We start from the raw sequence: 21018 nt of genomic DNA, 5'->3' as shown, positions 1-21018 counted from the left end.
ATGGCAACAACCCTCTGGCGTGCTCAGAGGGCAGGCGTGTGTCTGCACATACACCTCCGTGTACGCGCCTGTGTGCACATCCCCGAAAGTCCCACCATCTCTGCCCGTGACTCAGGGCCAGCACCAACGTGAGCTCTGAACCCATGGGATTCAGCAGACCCAGGGGAGTCTGAGCACAGAGCAGGCTGCTCCATCCTAGGCCAGAGGACCCCAGCACCCACCATGTGCTCTGGGAGTCCCCAGGCTCAGGCTAGGGTGTGTCCTCGGTGGTTTGGGGGGGCTGCTGGGTCCTTAGTGGCTCCAGGAGTCAAATTTTGGTGACCAGAAGCAGGATCTTCAGCGTTCTGGGGCTGGGTCTAGACAGCCTCAGAGGGCAGCATCCTCACCGATTCCTGGGCCAGTGTCCTTAGCAGCTCCTCAGTCAGTGGCTCTCCCGGCTGCTCCTCCAAGGGCCCTCCTACGTGTCTCTGGAGGAACCTAAGCGCCCACAGTCTCTTGCAGCAGCTCAGAAGATTGCTGGAGCACAGGGTGCAGGACATCGCTGCCTTCCTGGGGAGACACAAGCATAGGTTAGGGCCAAGGTGACCACTGAGCAAGGCCAGTAGGGCCAGACCTAGCCTCTGGCCTTTGCTTCTTCTAAGCCGGGAGCTGGGAAGGGTGGGGTGGTATGGGGCGGGGAACCTCCCACGTGCAACAGGGACTTGTTCCCTCAACCCACAATGGGGAGCATTCAGGAGACTTGCTTTCAAACCCCAAATCAGCTTCTAACATGCTGTGTACCCTTGGTCAAGTTACTTAACCTCTCTGAACCTTAAGTGGAGGTAAAAATAACCACCTTTCCAATTCTTGAAAGGATTAAGTGTTATAAAATATGTTTAAAAGTATCCCACACATTGCCTGTCTCATGGTAGGAGCCCAATGAATGTTTGCTATTTCTGTGTCTGAATAAAATGATGCCTGAACACCTACATCATGTTTTGCATGAGTTGGGGGAAGGCTGGGAGAAGAAGATACAAAGATTTATTCAGCCTTGCATTAAAATCAGTTGTGAATGCGTCTGTCTCTCCATTAGAATGTGTGGTCCCTGAAGGCAAGGCACTTGCTTTTCAAACCCCTACTAAGTGGCCGCCGGCACATAGGAGGTCCTCAGTTGTGTCCATTGAGTCAAGCTGATTGAAGGTCACTGAAGGTAAGTTAGCCAAACACTTGGGAGGAAAGTTTTTAACAAAGTATTTGACATACATTTTCAGAAAGATGAAGACTTCCCCCATATCTGGGTATACAAAATTCCTTTGCCTGTTGCCTGCTAAGATGTGGACAGCTGACTTGCTTTTTCCTTCCGATACTTTCAGTGAGTAAGAATTCCTTCATCGTTTTTATTTCAAGCCTTCTGAGGTCAAGAGAAAAAGCCTCAGTGTGGAGGGCCTGTGTTTTTAGTACTCAACATGCAGGTGTCCCTTTATAACCTGGAGTGGGGGCAGGCTCAGAGCTTTAATCAGGCAATGGGATCTGGCCGAACTTGGGTGGCATTGTTTTGTGTCATTGTTTCTATGATCACAGGTACTTTCCGTTTTCCACAGGTGATACTGCATTTCCATTTATGGTGATGATATAAAGTCTTATAAATATATTTCAGTGAAAACAGCCAGGTGGTGTAGACATTTAAGTGTATATAATGCAGTTGGGAGAGGATTATGGGCTGCACAGGGAAGGGGATTTGCAAGCAAGTGTGGTTTGAGGAGTGTCCTTGCAAGTCCTGGCCCATCCTGGCTCACGCTTGGCCCCAATGCAGCAGAAGCTAAGCATTGCTTGGTGTCCCTAGACACTCTGCCTGGGGTCTCTGCAGCTCCAGGGCAGGACAAAATCTGGCTTTAGCTCTGTCTAAGGCAATGGATGCCACCTAGTTTCTTGCTTCCCTGCCTAGGCTGGAGCAGTAGTTTTCTTCGTCCAGTTTCAGGCTGGAAGCTAGCCCTTGCTTGGTCCTGAGACCCACTGTGGGTCCTCTGGATGTCCCATGAAACTCGTGCCTGGCCTCAGCTCTAGCCATCATCTGTTAAGGTATTCTGGCCGCCAGAGGAATCGAACTCACTCCCTTCCACATGGAGAGAGAGAAAATCATCATGCTTCCCCTTAGAGTCCATCAGAGGGGAGGTGCAAATTTGGATGCCTGCCTTTGTAAAGGCTTTGTGAACAATGACACAGCCAACACCCACAGCCAACACCCAAGCTTCCTTCAGTGCATGGTATGTTCTGGCTTAGCCAGTGCTGGAGGCCTTGCATGGCCCAAGCTCTCTCGTGGGTTTGGCCAGCCCCACCGTCCCCAGAACACCTGCCCTAACCTGGACCTCCAGGTCACACCCCTGCACTTCAGAGGCTCCGGTTCTTCTCCATGCCAGCAGTGTACATATTTGACCAAGTAGGCAGGTATCTACCCTTGGATTAACATTCCAGATGGAGCCTGAAGTGTGATAAAGTGACTTTCACGTAGATTAGTGAAATTATCAAAGACAAGCTAGCTCTAGGCTAGGAAATTACCTCCCTTCTTCTAAAAGGCTGTAAAATCATTTAAAATAATATTATTATGGAAGTATCACATGTTCATAGTAAAAAATTCAGAACATAGAGACTAACAAAAAGAAGAAAATAAACATCTCAAATAACTCGTCTACTCAGACATATCTTTTTGCTACATGGAGATTGTGTCATTAAATATTTTTAAATGAAATACATCAAAGAGGCTATATAAAAAACACATATGTGTGGCTTAAAATATTAAAGAATATTAAAATGAATACAAGTGTAACCACCTCTCAGGTTAAGAAACAGAATTTACCAGCCCCTGACTTGTTTCAGCAAATATGTATGTACCCCTGAATAATATACTGTGTTGTTCTGTCAGCATTTTACTTTTATATAGATGGAACCATGTTTTAGGATTTTTTTCTGTAGCTTCCTTTTTTTAGTTGTTGTTTAACATTATACTTTTGAGATTAAACTCTGTCAATGCGTGAACCTGTAGTTCATTTTCACAGTCAAAAAGTATTCCATTATGGGAAGATACTCCAATTTATTTATCCATTCACCTGCTGGTGGACATCTGGGTTGTTTCTCATTTTTATCATCTCCCTTCTCATACTTGTTTTTGAATCTACACTCTACTGGCCTCATCAAATAAACAGGAGAGTTTCCCTTTTTCTCTCCTCTGCAGAGTTTGAGCAGGACTGGAACGATCTGTTCCTTGAGTGTTTGGCAGAACTCCTTGGCAAAACCAAGTACTACTGGTGTTTCATTCACTTTATTTATTTTTCAATGGTTATAGGACCATTCGGGTTTTCTATTTCTTCCCAAGTCAGTTTTGGCAAGTTCTGTTGCTAGGAATTCATGCGTTGCATCTGAATTTTCCCTTGTTTTGGGCATAAAATCGACCATAATGTTATCATCTTTCTTAATCTTTGCAAAATCTATAATAATATCTCCCTTTTAGCCTTAATATTGTTTGCTTATGATGTTAATGATTAATTTCTCTTTGTAGTTTTGTCAGTGTTACTTTGTCAGTTTTACTTTCTGAAGCTGGTTTATTTGGTACATACAAGTTTAGAATTCTTATCCTTCTAGTGAATTGAATCTTTTTTCAAAAGATGGTGACCCTCTTTATCTTTAGTAATACTTTTTGCTTACAGTTCACTTTGTCTGCTATTAATATAGCTACCCAGATTTCTTTTGGTTAGTATTTGCCTAGTATATCTTATTTTTCCTTCCTTATACTTTCAACTTTTTTGTTTCCTTAAGTCTATCTCTTGTAAAAATATTTGTTTGGGTTTAAAAAAATCAAGTCTGACAATCTCCATTTTTTAAAATTGGCCCAGGTTATTCTATTTACATGTCCTGTGATTACTGATATATTTTGACTGATTTCTTCTATGTGATTTTGTGTTCTACATTTGTCCCATCTTTTCTAAAATTTCCTGTCTTTTTTTTTTTTTGCTTTGTTTTAAACTGCCTTTTTTCTCCTTCTCTTTCCTCCTTACCATATGGAATTTCCACCGTCTCATTAAAATTTTTTGCCATGCATATTTAACTTAATAATGTCTAGTGGTATGGAGCCCTTCCTCCTTTGCTTAGCTTGCCATCGATGCCAAATGTAAGTTGGGATGAGACACTAAGCTGGATTCCCACACTGTGTAGACTTTATTACATTACACACGTCTAGAGATACTTGTAGGTTTAATATTCCTGGACTCCTTTATGGCCCATCTTTGCCCTGAGCTCTGACACTTGAGGCTTGGAGATGTTAATGGGGTTCTAGGAGAGCACATAATAGGTTGTCTGCCATTCGGTAAGTGCTTATGGCAAACATCTTATTTTTACCTTCCCATCATCAATTCCCCTTCTCTTGGTAATAACACCCTGATTCTTCTTTGGGATCCAAACTTCCCTACTCTTTGTCCATGTGGGTGAGGTGAGATTTACCTTATTCATTGCATTGGCTCCAGGTCTGGGTACAGAGGTAGAGACAGTACCCCACCCAGCCAATGAAACTTAAGCCTAAAACTTTCTGTTGGAACGGGAGGAAAGGGGCATATTTTCCATTGGGGCTACTAAGATGGTAAGATGTAAGCTTGGAGCTCCTGGTGGCACCATGGGGAGACTCTAACTGAAAATGAAGGCAACACAGGGTGAAACTGAGTTGAAAGCTGGAGAAAGACAAATTTATGATGACATTTGAGCTCTTGAATCCAACTTGAAGCTACTCTTGATTTCTTCAGTTCTATAAGCTAGTTCCCTACCTCCACCAATTCCAGCCTCTTTTAACTGGGTTTCTGCTACTGGCAGTTAATAGTGTCCTAATAGCATTCTTAAATAAATGTTCTTTGAATATCTTTACACATGAGGGTGCTATAATATGTTCAGCCACCAGGGGTCAGGACCCAGTTTCAGTGGGAAGCCTTGCTCAGTCTCGCTCTGAACCTCGGTTTTCTTGTCTGTGAAATATGTTAATAATATCAAGCTCACAGGACTATTGTAAGGACTACAGATAATGACTGTCAGTGACCTTTTCCATTACCATCTACTACTGCCTATAGTACAAATTATCACACAGAGCCACCTCATGCACACATTACTCTGCTCTGTCTTGTACTTGCACCTATACACATGTCATCCCCATTGCTTGAAATTCCTTTACCTTCTTTGCTGTGCACTTTGAAGTGTTTCAAGGTTCTGTTCAGGCATCACCTCCTCTGGGAAGCTGTCTCTGAGGTCTCCCAGGATTACTGATTCCCTCCTGGCTCCTACAGCCCCTCCGCTGGGACACTTACCTCCTTGGGTTAACCATCAGTTTACCTGTCTATCTCCCAGACTAAAGGCAGGTGTTGGATCTTTCATCATCTACCCCACTGTCCAAGTTTATAGCAGGTGTTCAATCGTGTGTGTGAACTAAAGAATGAAAAACCCAGCCAATCTCATTTTCGATAGTGATTCTCCCATTTTCTGACTTCCCAAGTTCACAGGTCAGCAGAAGCGGAAGCACTTCCCCTGGCTGTGGGGCAGCCCTTACCCCTCTGTGTGGTGTCTCATGCTGGCTTTGTTTCTGTACCTACCTTCCCACTACTACCAGCCCAGAAGAGCACTGTGAGCCAGGACCTTGGGACAGACAGTGAGGCATGGTGACCATTTCAGCAAATACCTGCTGAGCACCAGCCTTGTGTTGGGATGATTGGGACAAAATGTGAGATTTAGAACCAGGAGTCATGCATTCAGTTTGAGGCTTCCTCACTCCCCTGCTGTCGGGTCTCAGACAGCTCCACCTCCCTGTCGAAGCCCATCTCCTCATCTGTAAAATGGGCATAATCCCAAGGGAAGTGCTGTAGAAGCCAGGAGAAGTGATGGGAGAAGAGAAACGTTTAGAAATTCCAGAAGATTCTCCCTTTCTCCTTCCTCCTTTGTTTCCCGCGATGGGTACAGCCATTAGCTGCTTTTCCCTGAGGGTCACCAAGAACTGGCACTTGAGGGACTGCGTGTTGAAGGCTGGGCTGATCCCCGAACCCAGACCCTTGCTTATCCCGCACCCAAGCATCTGGGGGAACTGCCACACCCAGAAGGACAGTTTCACATATATCCTGCGAACTGGGTCAGTGCAAAGTCCCCTCTCCTTTTTGAGGAAAGGGAAGTGGAGGAACTTAGAAAGGGGAAGTGGCCCTCTAGTGCCCTGGGAGCCAGCCACAACCCACCAAGTGTCTGTCCCCTTGCCTTACGCTTTTGCCAAAATCAGGGGTGACCCTCTTCTCCAAGCAGACCTAATTTCTGGTTGTCCTAAAATAAGCTATGAGGTGGAAATTTCAGGATGCCAAGTTACCCAGAGCCCACTCGTATGAGTGTTATCTTCAAATAACTTTGTTTTCTACCACAAACCAGTACTACCCAGTATTTGGCCGAAATGACCAAACTTCAGCCCTCCGCTGATGAAAGAAATGATTTTTTTCAGGGCCTTCTCATACTTTTCTGGAAGTAAACACAGAGGGTTTGCCTGCATCAGCGTCTGCTTTGAAGGGTGGAGGGCTGGGGCAGGATGATGGGTGCCCATGGCCAAGTCCATAGATGGAGCTCTCTTTCTGTCCTTCAAGCTGGGCAAAGGCTTCCTGCAGGAGTGTTGCAAAAACAGTGTTCATTTTCATGACAAATAAGGTGGGAGAAGCATGCACCCACCACTGGGAGAGCCAAGGCCTCAGGGCATGGGTCTGGCAGTTTCCATGGGGTCCTCTTTAAGGCCCTCAGTCAATAATCACGTTGAGTGCTTACTGTGTGTTTGGGGTGCCTTGGGGGACCCACCACCCACTTCTTTACAGATGAGGGAACTGGCTCTTCGTGGGATTAAGTGACCTGCCTGACCAAGGTCACACCAGTGCTTGGAGGAACAGGGCTCTGTGCCATGTCTGCTAGGTCCAAAGCCTGTGCTCTGAGCCCTAAGAGCAACCAGATGACAGCCACTATGCACTGAGCTCCTGCTGCACGCCAGGCCTGGTTCTGGGCGTTTTGTAAATATGAGCTCAACCTCAAGGGGTAGGTACTGTTAGTCCCCCTATTTGATGGAGGAGGAAACTAAGGCACAGAGAGGTTAGGAAACTTGCCAAAGGTCACATAGCCGGTAAGGAGTGTTGGGCATGTTATAGCACGCTGGGCTTGCTGCTTGAAGGAGAAATGAAGGCGTGGCATGGCTTACTTCTACTCAACCCTTCCTTTGCCTCCGTGTCACCCACTTTTTGCTGATGAATGAGACGGCAGAATAATAAAATGTTGAGAGTGATCATGGGTCAGGCACTTAACGCTGAACTCTCACAGTATCCATGTGATACATATGATAGAGTTACGATATTCTTATCTCCAACAGATGAGGAAGTCTGAGCCCAAAGAACTTTAGTTCACTTGCACAGCCAATAAGTGGTGGAGGATTGAAAGAGCCCAGCTTGGCCCACCTGCAAAGCTGGAGATTCCCTGCCCCCACCTCCCCTCCCCGTCCAATGCATGTGGACTCTGGGCCATGCTCAGATCTCCCCAGTCCCAAGGGAGATCTTGTGTTCACCCTGCCCGACTGCTCCAACCCTAAGTAACCTCTCTTTGAGACTGGCTGGCTTGCCCAATCCTCTCCCTGAAACTCTGGAATGTTTTTTAAAACCGAAGGAAACCCCCAAAACCCTGCCCACTCACGCCAGTGGGTGCTCACGGAAAAAGAACCCACAGTGCCCGAGGCAACTCTCAAAGTCATGTCCTATCACTCACTCCATCCCACCCCGCTGAGGCAGGCGAAAGGTCACGCCCATTTCATAGATAGGAAATTGAGGCTCAGAGAGGCTGCCATTTGCCCAAGGTCATCCAGGTGGGTCGGGCGCTGCATCCCGGGCTCAGCTCCTGGCATCACTATGCCAGTTCTTCTGACTGAAGACTTATTTGCTCTGTAGTCTCTGAACGGCTCAGGCCCTGGACGTGGGCTCACCTCTCTGATGGTTCCTCCTTGGCCCCTTCTTCTCCCTCTTCCCTGCCCCTCTGTCCATCCTTAAATGCCAAAGACCCCTTCTCCTTGCCAGCTATACCTCTGCCCTAGTCAGCCCCCCTCACAGCCCTTCTAGGACCCTCCCCCTGCGTGGCGTCCAGGAAGTGATGCATTCAGAGGCGGCTGGTGGGCCCCCGTACAGCCAGTCTAGAAAACAATTAAGCAAAGTGTAACAAAAGGCCTCAAATATCCCTCTCCTTTCACCAGTAATTCCGGTTCCAGAAATTCAGTTTCTGGGGAAATAATTTGAAAGAAACAGAATATTCTCGGCATGGAGATGTTCATCAGAGGATTGCTTATAAGAGCAAAACTAACGTCGAGACAAGGGCAAAATACAACAATAGGAGAACATTTTAGTCAATCTCGAGGCTCCTCATGGAGCCCCATGCCTGCCAGTGAACTGCTGTGGACGATACTGTTCTCGGGCCTGTATATCTATTCTCTCCTCGAACCCTTACAACGACCTTTTGAAGTGGGTACCAGCAACATCTCCATTTACAGATGAAGAAATGGAGGCACGGAGAGGTAACGTGCCCAAGGTCAATCAGCTCCCAGGCAGTCTGACTCTACCAGGCTCAGCCATTCCCAGGGCAGTGGTGGTTACTAGTCACCATCACTGGCTAGTTAGGTGTTGAACGTGGGCCAGTGTGTCAGGTGTGTGGTGCGTCGCTGGTGGGGTAAGAGAGGATACTAATTGAGATGTAGTGGGCTTGTCCCCATTGCCAGTGCCGCCCCCACCCCCCCACTCCGCCATTCAGGCAGTGACTCGGAACAGAAACAGAAACAATGGTGAGAGAGTTCAAGGGCATTTGGCTTTCAGGAGGCTGTGAGAGCAGTTCCCCACCACCCAGAGAGGAAGCTGGGGCAGGAGGCTGAGTTAGCTGCTAGAGTGGGCCCTGCCCCCAGCCTCTCCTTTGGGGTCAGAATGCTCACTGGAGGTGAGGTGAGGGGGCCACCGGAGGATGAGTGTGAGGGTCTGAAAGTAGAGGGGCTTGTGTCCGACTTCCTAGGACAAGGGGGGGTGGGCCTGCAGACATGGCCATGAGGAGGCTTCACGGAGCTCTGTACCCCAGTTCCTCTGCTCTCACATGGGGTACAAGAGGCCCCTAAAATCTCCCAGACCTACAGTGAGCCCTAGAGTGTGGCTGGGCCTTGTGGCCTGCCTGCTGGGGGATTCCTGGGGGCCTGGGGGCCTGTAGCAGAGGCCGAGGCCCTTGGGAGGGTGTGGCTCTTCCTCAGCAACCCAGGGGAGGCCTGGAGCAGGCCAGCTGTGTCCCCAGGGCCCAGGCATGGCATGGGCACCATGGATGGAGAAGGAAGCCATGGGGGCCAGACAGCCTCCGGGAACTTAGCTTGCCCTGGAGGGAAGGAGGGGGCAGTGGAGAGACTCTTGTATTGACTGGGTTCAACTTCCAAAGTCACCGTGTTTACAGCTGGAAGTGCCTGAGAGCCCCTGACCTGGAAAATGTACGTTTTTCCACCATCCGTGAAGTGGTGGCCTGTGGGCATCCAGAGCAGAATGAAGCAAAGAATCTTACACCTGAGCGGACTCAGCGCTCTGCCCTAAGCTTCCGTCCCAAGGCAAGCATTAACGCCCTTGGTCCCTTTCCCAGCCCTGGGAGGGAGGGGCTGGTATGATGAGTCCTACTTTTCAGATGGGGACAAAGTTTCAGAAAAGGAAGTACCTGCCCATCAGTTGCCTTCCCATCGTCTGTGAATCCCCGGTCCCTCTCTCCCCTCCCAGTCCCTCCTTTCCTCCCCCACTTCCAGCCTCCTCTGCCTAGGATGGCACCTCTAACCTCTGCCCTTCAGCTTAGAAAACTCCTGCTTGTCCCTCAGGAGTCAGCTGAGCCATCACCCCTTCCAGGAGGCTTTGCCCGATTCCCGGGCCACCCCGGGGCCCCCTGGGCCCCCATACCTGCCAGGTCCCAGCACTTATCCCACAGCTCATCTCACAGATCCATTAGTCGCCCCCTTTACCCCCCACCCCCCACACCCTACGGGGAAGGGGCACTAAAGGGCGACTGAGTGAATGAATCAGTAAGACTCAGCAGCCCCTAACGCAGAGACCTGCTTAGGATCTCCACATGTGGATCCTCTTGTCGCCATGATATTAGGACCACATCTCTCATGAGTGACAGAAAGGGAGTACGGAGCGTGACTTCAGGGCTAGTGTAAGATGGCAACAGGAATGGAGTTTCTCTTTGACTTTCCATTTTAACGTTCCATTTCAATGATGATGAAGTGTTTATAAATATTCTGTGTTTCCCAAGTCAGTGTGGAAAAGGGAAGTTCCCCCAAATCCTCTGGGTGCTGGGAAATGCCCTGCTGCCCACCCAGAGCGTCTGTCCCTGGGTGACATTGGCATGTGCTCAGTCCTGGAATGAGGAAGGCCTGAGTCTCATCCACCCGCCCGTGAGTCCCAAAGCCTGTGGCCCTCCCTGCAAGCTGCAGCCTTCTGCACGATCAGATGTGGACAAGCAGAGCCACATGCCACTTTGGGGAGCTGGGACAAACTCCCCTGCCCCCCACCTCCCTGCCCAGAGGTGGGCAGGGAGGGAATGGTCCTCACTTCTCAGGGGAGCCTCAGGGGCTGTGGACGCCCTAAAATACCCACTGGGTCTCAGGCACACCCCGTCCCTGTCCCCTGACACTACCACATACAGCTGCTGTAGGTTTAATGAACACAGCATCGCCCTAAAACAGAGAGCCCTGTGGCTCACTGCTGTTTCTTTAAGAGCAGTGACATCTGCTAGAAGCCTTAGCTCTCTTTGACAGATGAGAAAACTGGGGCTCAGAGAGGGATGTGATCTTCTAAAGGCCATACAGCCTGTCAGTGGCAGAGGCAGTGAGAAACCCCGGTCCCCTGTCTGCCAGGCTGGGTCTCTCTAGGAGCTCTGTCCTGCACCCAGTCTGCATCCCTACCTGCCTGTGACCCCTGCACTCAAGGCTCAGGTTGCCTTGTTTTACTGCATTTGCCTCCATACTCAGGGTGACTCATTAGTATGAAAAACAGGTTCCTCCTCGCCCTCGCCAGAAGATTTTTGACACAAACACAGTTGGGGGTTTGGCATAATTTCTCTCTCTTGTTAAGCATTTATATATAATTAGTGTTGGAATGGTCCCCTGAGATGGATCCAAGCCCCCCATTTTCAGAGGAGGGACACGAGCCTCAGGGTCAGGGTCCAAACTGAGAGATTCAGTGGCACAGCTGAGACACAAGTCCACAGAGCCTGCCATGGACTTTTCAGCTGCTCCTTTACAGAGGGGCCACAGGAGGGAAGGAGGGGAGGAAGGAAGGAAGGAAGGAAGGAAGGGAGGGAGGGAGGGAAGGAAGGAGGGGGGAAGGAAGAAATAAAGGGAAAAGAAAGGAAGAAAGAAAAATTACCGCTTACAAGCATCTACCCTGTGTCGGGAGCTTTGCACAAATCGGTGCTAAGCCTCATCACAATCCTCACAGGGAGGTATTTTTATCCCTATTTTGCAGATGGGCAAGCTGAGGCTCAGAGAGGGCAAGCCACCTGCCTACAGTCCAGGAGCCAGCAAGTGCTGGGGCTGGAATTGGCACCCTTTTCTTTCCCCTACACCAGCGGTTGGCAGACGATAGCCTGTGGGCCAAATTCAGCCCACCGCCTATTTTGTTGAAATGGTTGAAAAAAAAAGTGAATAGAAGAATAACATTTTGTGACTGGTGAAAATGATATGGAACTCCAATTTTGGTGCCCATAAATAAAGTTTTATTGGAAGACAGCCACCCCCATTCATTTAAGTATTGCCTGGGGCTGCTTTTATGCCATACCACCAGGGTTGAGTAGTGGTGACGGAGAACATAGGCGCCGCAAAGCTAACTTATTTACTATCTGGCCCTTTGCAGAAGAGGCTTGCAGAGCCCTGCCCTCCACCCTGCCGTCTCCCAGGGGTCCGGAAGGTCTGCAGGGCCTCCCTGCAGTTGCGCAGGCTGTTCTCTGTACAAGAGCATCGGGGCTGAAATCCAGACCTCTTTCTGCTTGCCAAGCTGTGTGGCCTGGGGCTGGGTCCCCTAGAGAAAGGGCTTTCTCTTAATTTGTTCACCTAGAGTGTTCACCTTTTTCTCATAGGTACGAAGCTACTAGCAGCGGCCCCAAAGGCATGGTTCCCCTTCCCTCCGCTTCACAGCCCCTGGGAAGGCAGCTCCATAGCAGTCCTGTCAGATCTGCGGCACAAGGAGCCAGAAGGGAAGGTGGGGAAAGGGCAGGGGTCTGTGCAAAGCCAAGGAGGGAGGGAGGATGGCGGAGCACAGACGGGGCCTCCAGCTCGCTTCAAAGGCACGATCACCAGGGAGGTAAAGGAGGGGTTCTCTACCTTTCAAGTGACTCCTGGGGGGGCCGCCATTTATTCTCCTTGACTTTTGAGGTTGTAAAAGGCTTCCCACCTCCTCTCCCTCTGCTCTTCCCCTGACTTCCTCTCCAGGGCTGGGAAGGGGGTCTCACTCCCCAAACTCTCTGAAGAGACAGAAGATGAAAAGGGTTAATACCTTGTTGCAGCCCGCTGCTGTGCCCGCAGCTGTGTAGAAGTGCGGGCCCCGCAGGCTTGAGAACGGCCTTTCCGAATCCACCCAGGTGGGAGGTAGGGACGTGGGCCACCTGCGGGTCCAGGATGCAGCCTCCCGCCCCCCTCCCCAAGGGCCTACCAACCAACCGCCGAGAGCTGCCATAAAGCCCGAGCGCTTGGTGAAGGAGAAACGGGACCATGGACACAGAAGGGAATGGGGGAAGGGAGGGAAAGAAAACACAAAACAGAACGGAGAAAGGAAAGGAAGGAAGACCAGACAGAAAATAAAGAAAGAACCTCAACAGCATTATGCTAAGTGACACAGCCAGGCACAAAAGCACACGGATTATCTGAAATGTCCAGAATAGGCACATCTATAGAGATAGAAAGTAGATTTGTGGTTGTCTGGGGAATGCAGGGATCGGGAGGTTGATAGCTGAAGGCTACAGGGTTTCTTTGGGGTGATGAAAATGTTCTAAAATTGATTGTGGTGATGGCTGCACAGCTCTGTGAACAGACCAAAACCTGGTGAACTGTACACTTGAAATGAGTGAATCATACAGCATGTGCAGTATATCTCAATAAAACTGTTATAAAAAAGAAAGACAGAAAATGACAGAAAAGAGACAAAATGAAAAGAAAGAAAAAGAGAAAGAGATGGATGGCAAAGAAGGAAAATTCACGTCTGTTAAGTCTGTTAAAGCACCTGCCACCTGCCAGGAACTGTGCTAAGTGCCTGTATCCCTGACTCCATTTTATTCTCACAATTCTGCGAAGTAGGTCTGATAATTATCATAGTTTTATAGGTAAGGAAACTTCAGCTCAGACTGTCAACGACTTGTCTAACATCACCCAACCCCTAACTAGTGGGGGACCAGGGCTCATACTGGGCTCCCTAACTTCCACACGGAGGCAGGAAGACACCCCAGTAGCCTTGTGGTGTGACCACCAGGCACAGAGGGCAGAGGTGACAAAGCAGCAGCCAGCAGGATACCAGTGTGCAGGGGGCAGCCAGGCCCCTTAGCTGGGGGTAGGGCGGGGGCTGGGAGGTTGGGGGGGAGAAGGGAGGGGGACCAGCTGCTCTGGGCGCCTCTACAAAGAGTGCTCAGAAAGGCCCCTTAAGAGATGCTGGAATCAATGTGCCAAAAAGTTAGACTATTTCAGGACCCAAATGATACAAATAAACAAGTCTGGGCTCTTGAAGGGGTAAATTATGCAAAACTTCCTTTCTGAGCAAAGTTCCTTCTTAAGAAGTGTGTGTACATCAGTCATGTAAACTTTTTACTGCTAAGGGAATTGCAGCCTCCTCTGCCAGACCAGACTGGACTTTGAGCAGAAGATAAAGCCACCTCCGCCCTCCCCCAGCACCCAAACTCTGGCCAAATGGGGACATGGCATGGAGACGCGATGGACCGCATCCAGGTTGTCCGAACTCTGGATTCCCACCCCAACTCTGGGATCCCTTCATCTTTCCTGGGAGGCAGGGTGAGGGGTGTGACTCTTTCCAACCGCAGACTCTATGATTTAGAGCGGCCGGTGGATTCCTCTGTGAGGCCCGCTGCTGACACCACTACTTGGAGGGAGGCCCACGGTGATGTCAAAGTTAGAAAAGGGAACCAGGAATTTCTGAGTTCCCACTGTGTTCCTGGAACTTAGCATTTCGAGACTTGGTTCCCTGATCTCTAAAGCGACTGGTGGTATTAGTCACTTCTCAGGGCTCTTGGGGACCTAGAATGAGATATTCAAGCATTCACTTATTCATTCAACAAATATTACTGGGCATCCTGTGCCAGGCACTGTGCTAGGTGTTAGACAGGGACCAACAGAGATGTGAGCCTGCCCTCAGGGAGCTTGCAGTCTTGGGGAGCAGACACAGAACAGATAGGATGTCCCAAGAGGGGTAGGAAGACTGCCTCGGGCTGAGAGGAGGGTGCGTGGGATGGGACTAGGCATGGCCTGGGGACAGGACCGAGGGGCCCAGAGGAGGAGGTAGGGCAGCGGAAAGAGCCGGGCAGGGCAGGGCCTTGTTGGTCAGGATAAGAACTCTGTATCAGAGTCCAAGAGCACCAGAAGGGCAGAGCAGAGACCCATTCCCAGCTGGAGGAAATGCTCTCTCACTGGCAGCAGAAGGAGGGCGGGCCCTGGCAATGCTGGCGAGAGGCCTGTGAGGGGAGACAGCTGGCAGCAGGGGGGCACCTGTGGCTCCTGGCCTCCCTTTGCGCCTCTTCTTCCTGAGCTCTGACTCCAAACTCCAGGCCCCGGGAGGGTGACAGCCGCAAGCACAGGGCCTCTGCAGAGAGGAGGAAGTGCCCGCCTGCCCCGGAGAGAGACGGCTGGTGCTCAGGAGTCTTATCTCCCTGCCTGGGGAGATTACGCAGGGCAAGGGAGTGTATGGGGAAAGACCCAAGAGCCCTGGGCAGGGGTCCAGAGATACAGGGTCTACTCCCTGCCCCTCCCCAGCTTGCTCTGGGCCTCAGGTCACTTGCCTCCCTGGGCCTTAGTTTCCCCATCTGCTGTCTATGGGAGTAGCACTCAGAGCCTGGGCTAAATTCAAGTCCATTCAGCATTTCCTCATGGAAAGAGCCTGGCTTTGGGGTCAGACGGGCTTGGGCTGGAATCCTAGCTCTGCCACGGATGGATGAGGCTGGGTGGCCCGACGTCAGCTACTTTGCTCCCAGAAGCCTGCTGCTGGCTGGGGGCCCACATTTTGAGAACCACTGCCCTAGAATAACATCCCTCTGGGAGGAGGGCCTCTGCTTGGCTCACTGCTACACCCCCAACAGTGCTGGCGTGTAGCAAATTCTTGGTGAGTGCTTGTGAATGAATGGACTCTGAGTGGTTCGTTTTGGTGGGGGCAGAAGGGGCTGGAGGGTGGGTGTGGGCCTGGGGATGGTGTCAGGAGGTGGTCAGGGACCAAATCATGAAGGGTCTCTAATGCTAAGCCAGGGAGCTGGGACTTGTGGTAGCTGAACATGGACCCCAGACGTCTACATCCTCATCACTGGAACCTGAGAAAGTTATCTTATATGGCAAAAAGGACTTTGCAGATGTGATTAAGTTAAGGACTTTTGGATGGGGAGGTTATCCGGGATTATCCCAGTGGGCCCTAAATGTAATCACAAGTGCCCTTATTAAAAGAAGGAGGCAGAGGGAGATTTGGCTACCGAAGAGGGGAAGGAGATGTGACCACGGAGGCGAGAGGTCAGAGTGATGTGAGGAAGGGGCCACAAGCCAAGGAGTGCGGGTGGCCCCCAGAAGCCGGAAAAGGCAAGGAAACGGATTCTCCTCTGAAGCCTCCAGAAGGACCCAGCCCTACCAACATCTTGATCTCAGTCTCTTGATCTCCCAAACTGTAAGAAAAGAAATCTGTCTCGTTTCCAGTCACCAAGTTCACTGTCATTTGTTACAGCAGCCCTACCTTGGAAACGAATGCAGGCTTGTATTCAGTAGAAGCAGTGGAGGTTACTGAAGGGGTGAGGTTGGGGACCTGGGATCAGAGAAGGGTAGAGGTGATGAGGGGCGGGGTAAGGGTGGACAATGGGATCAGGAAGGGACAGACAGAGCATCCTGCTGGGGAGGTGGCTGCTGGTTGGCCTCAGGGCAGGGAGGACCAGCCAGCTCAGCCACTCTCTCCTGGAGTCTCCCCTTGGGTGACTGTGCCGCCCCCCCCCGACCCCCCTGCAACCTCCGCCATCACCAACAAAGGGCAGACACCTGGCCCCTTGGCAGGGATAAGGGCTCTCTGTCAGGTCAATGCTGGGTTTTGTTCCCAGATGGGGAGCAGGAAGGACACACTATCGGTCATCAGGGAAGCTGGGAGCCAACCTTATGGAGGGCCACACAAGTCCCCAGTCGCCCTGGCAGCCTCTACTGGAAAATCAAACTCTGGCTGTTCCTGGCTTCCTGGATCCCCATCCCCCCAACCATAGTATGCGGCCCTCCAACTGGTTCCCCATCCTCCTCTGCCGGACCCCTCTGCTCCGCGGCTGCTGTGTGTGACCCAGGCAGGCACGGCCTCTCAGCTGGCCTTGGTGGCCAGGGTGGCTGTGATGGTCAGAAGAGGAGGTGGGCGCTCCCTGCCCCAGCGTGCCCGGCACCCAGAAGACAGGTGGTAATGGGGCTGCTGTTTCCGTTTTTGCTCAGCTCTTGGCTTTGGCTGCATCACTAGCTTGTGTCCCTTGAACAATTTACTTAAGTTCTCTGAGCCTCAGTTTCCCCATCTGTAAAGTGGAAACTAAACAAGCATCAACTGCACAGGGTTGTGTGGAGAATGAAATGAGGTCCCGGGTCTAAAGGATTCAGCACCACCCTGGAGGAACGGGTCTTTCCCCTCCGCATTTGAGGCTCAGCTCAGAGGTCTGCTCCCGGGGACAGGCTCTTTGGGCCAGGCGCTGCCTCCTTTGGCTGCCCTGCGCACTGGGTTTCAAGCCTGGGCACGTGCTGCTCTGAACCGTGGCCAGTCTGTTCCTCTACCAGACAGCTGGTGAAGGTGGTGGCATGAGATGGGGGGTCTGGCTTTATTTCCCTTTGCACCCTAGCACCTGGTACAGGGGTGGTGATAAGATGCCGTCACAGAAAGATTAATACATAGAAATAGTGGCAAACCTAAAACTGGTACCTAGTGGGTGTTCAGTGAGGGCTGGCCATTGCTGGTGAGTGCCTGCTGAGTGTCTCCCTAAGGATTGGGGGTAGAGGCAGCCTATTAACCCGGGTCCCATGGGTAAGTGGCAACCAGAATGAACAGTGCCAACGGCCTTCTCTAGAGTCCACACCCCGTGCTTTGTCCTTTGTTTGTTTTGTGAACTAAATTTGCTTTGTACCAGAGTCTGCTTCCTGAATGAGGCAGTGTGGAAGGACAGGGTCATCTTAGCTATCAAGGCCAGACGTGGAAGCCTCCCCATCTGCATTTTGGAGAGATGCCTTTGAGTGGCTTGGAGGATGGATTTGAGAGGGAGAGTCTGGAGGCAGGGAGGCCTGGAGGAGGCTGGTTGCAGGAGCAATGAAGCTTGTTCCAGAAGGATAGCAGCGGACGGGTGGAGGGTCCAGGACCCAAGTCTATGCGGGGACACTCCACACCTGGCTCCTGCAAGGACCAGAGGGACACAAGGCCGAGGGGTCCAGTTGGGCAGTTTCACCCCCACAATGCTCCACAGGGACCAGCACCCAGAGGGGGTGAGTGTGCAGAGTCCATCCAAGCTTTTCTCAAGTCCGATGCTCAAAGGTTGAGAGAGGACAAGTATCCTACCGGGGGTCCTGGAGCCTGTTGGCGCCCCTTAGCACATGTGTGCTTCAGGTGGCTCTGGGAGGTGACCAGGGCAGGCTGCTTGAGGACAGACCCCACATTCTACGAGATGAGGAAACAGGCCCAAGAGGGGCAGAGACTCGCTCAAGCCACAGAGCTGAGACCGAGGCTGTACAGTTGACTTGCCATACCTGTCCATCAAAACAGATGCCAAAATGTCACTTCTACATCCCTGGCGCTCAGCACTGTTCCTGGCATGTGATAGGAAGTTGACAAATGTTTGTGAATGAATGAATAAATGAATGAATGAATGAATGGATGGATGGATGAGTCAGTCACACAGACCAGCATTCTGGGGGGCAAAGGCATGGTCTGTGGGAAGACAAAGGAAAGTGACATTTATTGAGCATTTGTATGTATCAGATGTTCTACCAGCATCCTTTCATTTATTCCTCTCAACAGCTAGATAGAGCTTGCTTAGACCTATAAATCTTCTCTCCATGTGTGAGCTTCCTCAGGCCATTCAAGTCTTTGGTGAGGTACCCCTTAATACCTTGCATGGGCTTTGTCAGCAGTGAGTTGATCTCAATGTCATTCAGATCCTGTTTATCTTTTCAGCCTGGGTACCTCTCGGGGGTGGAGTCCTGGGGCATCCTCTCTCTTGCATCTCCTGCATCCCAGACATCCAATGGTCTACAAGACTATTTTTTAATAGCCTCCTAGATTTTGCTCTGTTCTCTTCTCTCTCATGGACCAGTACCACATCCCCCTTCACTGCTGTCCCCACCTCATTCTTCTGGTCCATGTCTTAGGGGACAACCAGAGCCCTCTTTCCAAAGTACAGAGATGCTTGGGTTATACCCATCCTTGCTTCTAATCCTTCCATCTTCCCCTAAGACCTACAGTACAATGTCCAAGCCTGGTTTTCTAGGCTTTGCCTTCCCAACTTGGCCAGTCCTCTTTCTCCTCCCACTTGAGCACCCCCAAAGTAAGAGCTGATGCATAAAAGGTGCTCAGTGATGGTGGGCTGAGTGGGGTCTCTGATTTAACCCCCAGGCAGCAGCATTATTACATGGCCATTTGAGGGCTGTCCTGGCAGATTTAGGTGAACACTTATGACCATTAACTAAGTGGTCGAGTTGGACCTCAAACTTAGGACTCCTGATTGTAAGGACAAGGTAGCTAGAAAAAAGGTCCACCAGTTCTGAGTCAGGGGAGCTCTATCCAGATCCCAGCTGTGTGGCCCTGGCCAAGTTCTCTGAGATTTGACCTGCTCCTTTTAAAAATGGAGGTAAAAATTCTACCTCATGGGGTGTTTGGAAGGATGGAATAACACGAGGTTTGCAAAGTGCTCATGAAGAATTCCCAGCACATAACATCCAAAGCAGCACCTCGTGAACAGCTGTTACCATGAGTGGGACCCCGTCCCTGTGCCCCGTCCCACACACAAACTGCCAGGGCAGTTACCTGTCTGTGGCTCCCTGGGGGGCCGTGACCTCTGTCCCACTCCACACCTGGAGCCTCAGGGGCCTCTCTTCCTGCCACCTGGGTCCTTGGCTTGGAATCCTCATCAGCTGAGAGCTGTTGGACTTCAGAGAAGTTCTGTGGGTGTTGTGGTCAGTGGGGCTGCAGCAGAAGAGCTGCTGGTATGCCGTGCGGAAGTCTCTATTCAGTGCAGCGTACAGGATGGGGTTCAGGGCTGAGTTGGCATAGCCCAGCCACAGAACCACGGCTTCGAAGGTCTCGTTGACGGCATTATCCCCTTTTAGCCCACGGTAAACAAACACGGTGAAGTAGGGGAACCAGCAGATGATGAAGGCCCCCATCACGGCTGCCAGGGTCACTGTGGCTTTGTGTTCCCTGATGGTGGCTGCCCTCCAGGAGCCGACGTTATGGATCCTCTTGGCCTGATCCCACGCGATCTTGAAGATGCGGTAGTAGGTGATGCACATGACCAGCAGAGGCAGGTAGAAGGTGACCAGCCCATCCACCAGGCCATACACCAAGTTGACCTGGACTTTGCACTTTGGGATGGTGTGATTGGCACTGCTGGTCTCAGTCCTGCTGTTCCATCCCAGGTGGATAGACAGGAAGGATAGGGTGATGGAGATGACCCAAATTAAGACCAGGGAGATGGTGACACGGACAGGGGTGACCAGCATGGGGTAGCGCAGGGGATCTGTGACGGCGCAGTACCGGTCGAGGCTGATCATGAAGAGGTTGAGGATGGAGGCCGTGCAGAGCATGACATCTAGGCTGGTATAGATATTGCAGAAGACCTTGCCGAAGTTCCACCTGCAGGACAGCTGGTGGAAGGCCGAAAAGGGCAGCACCAGGAGGCCGAGGAGCAGGTCAGTGATGGCCAAGGACACGATGAAGCAGTTGGTCAGACTGCGGAGCCGGCGGTTCAAGCCCACCACCAGGCAGACGACTACATTGCCAGCGATGGTGATGAGGATGAGGAGGGTGAGGACCACGCTGACGGTGATCTTCAACGCAGCAGGGTCCAGACAAAAGGAAGAGGTCGTGCCATTGGACGCCATCCTGGGACCCTATGGCTCCTTCCCCTGCCTCCGGCCCCTGCTTGCTTCTCTTCCAGCTCCCCAAAGGGTCAATTATGTCAACCACTGGGCTCCAAGCTGCCCAACAGAGCCAAGAGAAGTGTCCAAATGTGGAGAGGCTGCAATGACCGATCCAGTGCTGTTTTTCTAGAAATAAATAAAGCTGTCTCTTAGGAGGTGTTGGGCATGAGTATGAAGGAAGATGAGGGAAAGCTAGTCCTTGAAGCGAGGTTCCTGGTTCAAACCCCAGTCCTCAAATGACCCCTTGGCAGAGCCGGCTTCCTCCTGGGACTGAACAGATCTCCACTCTCCAGGTTTTGCATAGAGACTGACGCACCAGGGCATGAGTCAGGAGGTGGCTTTGGTTTTATTTGGGAGGCATCATGTGGAGACATGGCTGCAGCCTTCTCCATAGCGGGTGGCTGCTCCCATCCATGTGACGGGGGTCTAGCACTGTTGCCTCTCCCTCTGGGGTCCACTGGAGAGCGTGAGCTAGAAATGCAAAGATTGAGTGTTGAGCATGTTGAAACCAGACTGAGAGTGTGACCTGATTCAAGACCTTGACCTCCCTTCGAGACACCAGGAGGCATGGGACCAGTCTGGCACCACTCCTTAGAAGGGACAGAAGCAATCAAGAT

At 51.1% G+C, this 21018-nt stretch overlaps 1 protein-coding gene across 2 annotated transcripts; it reads right to left on the bottom strand.

Annotated features, from left to right (window-relative positions):
- Positions 1 to 356: 356 nt before the first annotated feature.
- On the bottom strand, positions 357 to 20362 carry HRH2 (histamine receptor H2). 2 transcript variants are annotated; one of them, XM_061188489.1, is made up of 2 exons: positions 19287 to 20362; positions 357 to 549 (listed from the first exon to the last, which is right to left on the bottom strand). In XM_061188489.1, the coding sequence occupies exons 1-2, from the start codon at positions 20360 to 20362 to the stop codon at positions 357 to 359; spliced, it is 1269 nt and encodes a 422-aa protein (XP_061044472.1). The 2 variants fall into 2 exon arrangements, with proteins under 2 accessions (XP_061044472.1, XP_061044473.1); XM_061188490.1 differs by lacking the exon at positions 357 to 549 and adding an exon at positions 18155 to 18191.
- Between the last annotated feature and the right edge of the window lie 656 nt (positions 20363 to 21018).

This window comes from Eubalaena glacialis, chromosome 4, assembly GCF_028564815.1.
Source record: "Eubalaena glacialis isolate mEubGla1 chromosome 4, mEubGla1.1.hap2.+ XY, whole genome shotgun sequence".
Lineage (NCBI taxonomy): Eukaryota > Metazoa > Chordata > Mammalia > Artiodactyla > Balaenidae > Eubalaena > Eubalaena glacialis.
This window is presented reverse-complemented; position numbering and strand designations above follow the sequence as displayed.

What these genes read in the sequence shown, in the direction of transcription:
- HRH2 (XM_061188489.1), bottom strand. Translation starts at nt 20,362, where the DNA reads ATGGCGTCCAATGGCACGACCTCTTCCTTTTGTCTGGACCCTGCTGCG. An exon ending in CCCCAGGGAGCCACAGACAG is followed by an intron (nt 550 to 19,286) that starts GTAACTGCCCTG and finishes GTGTCTCCCCAG; the next exon opens with GAAGGCAGCGATGTCCTGCA.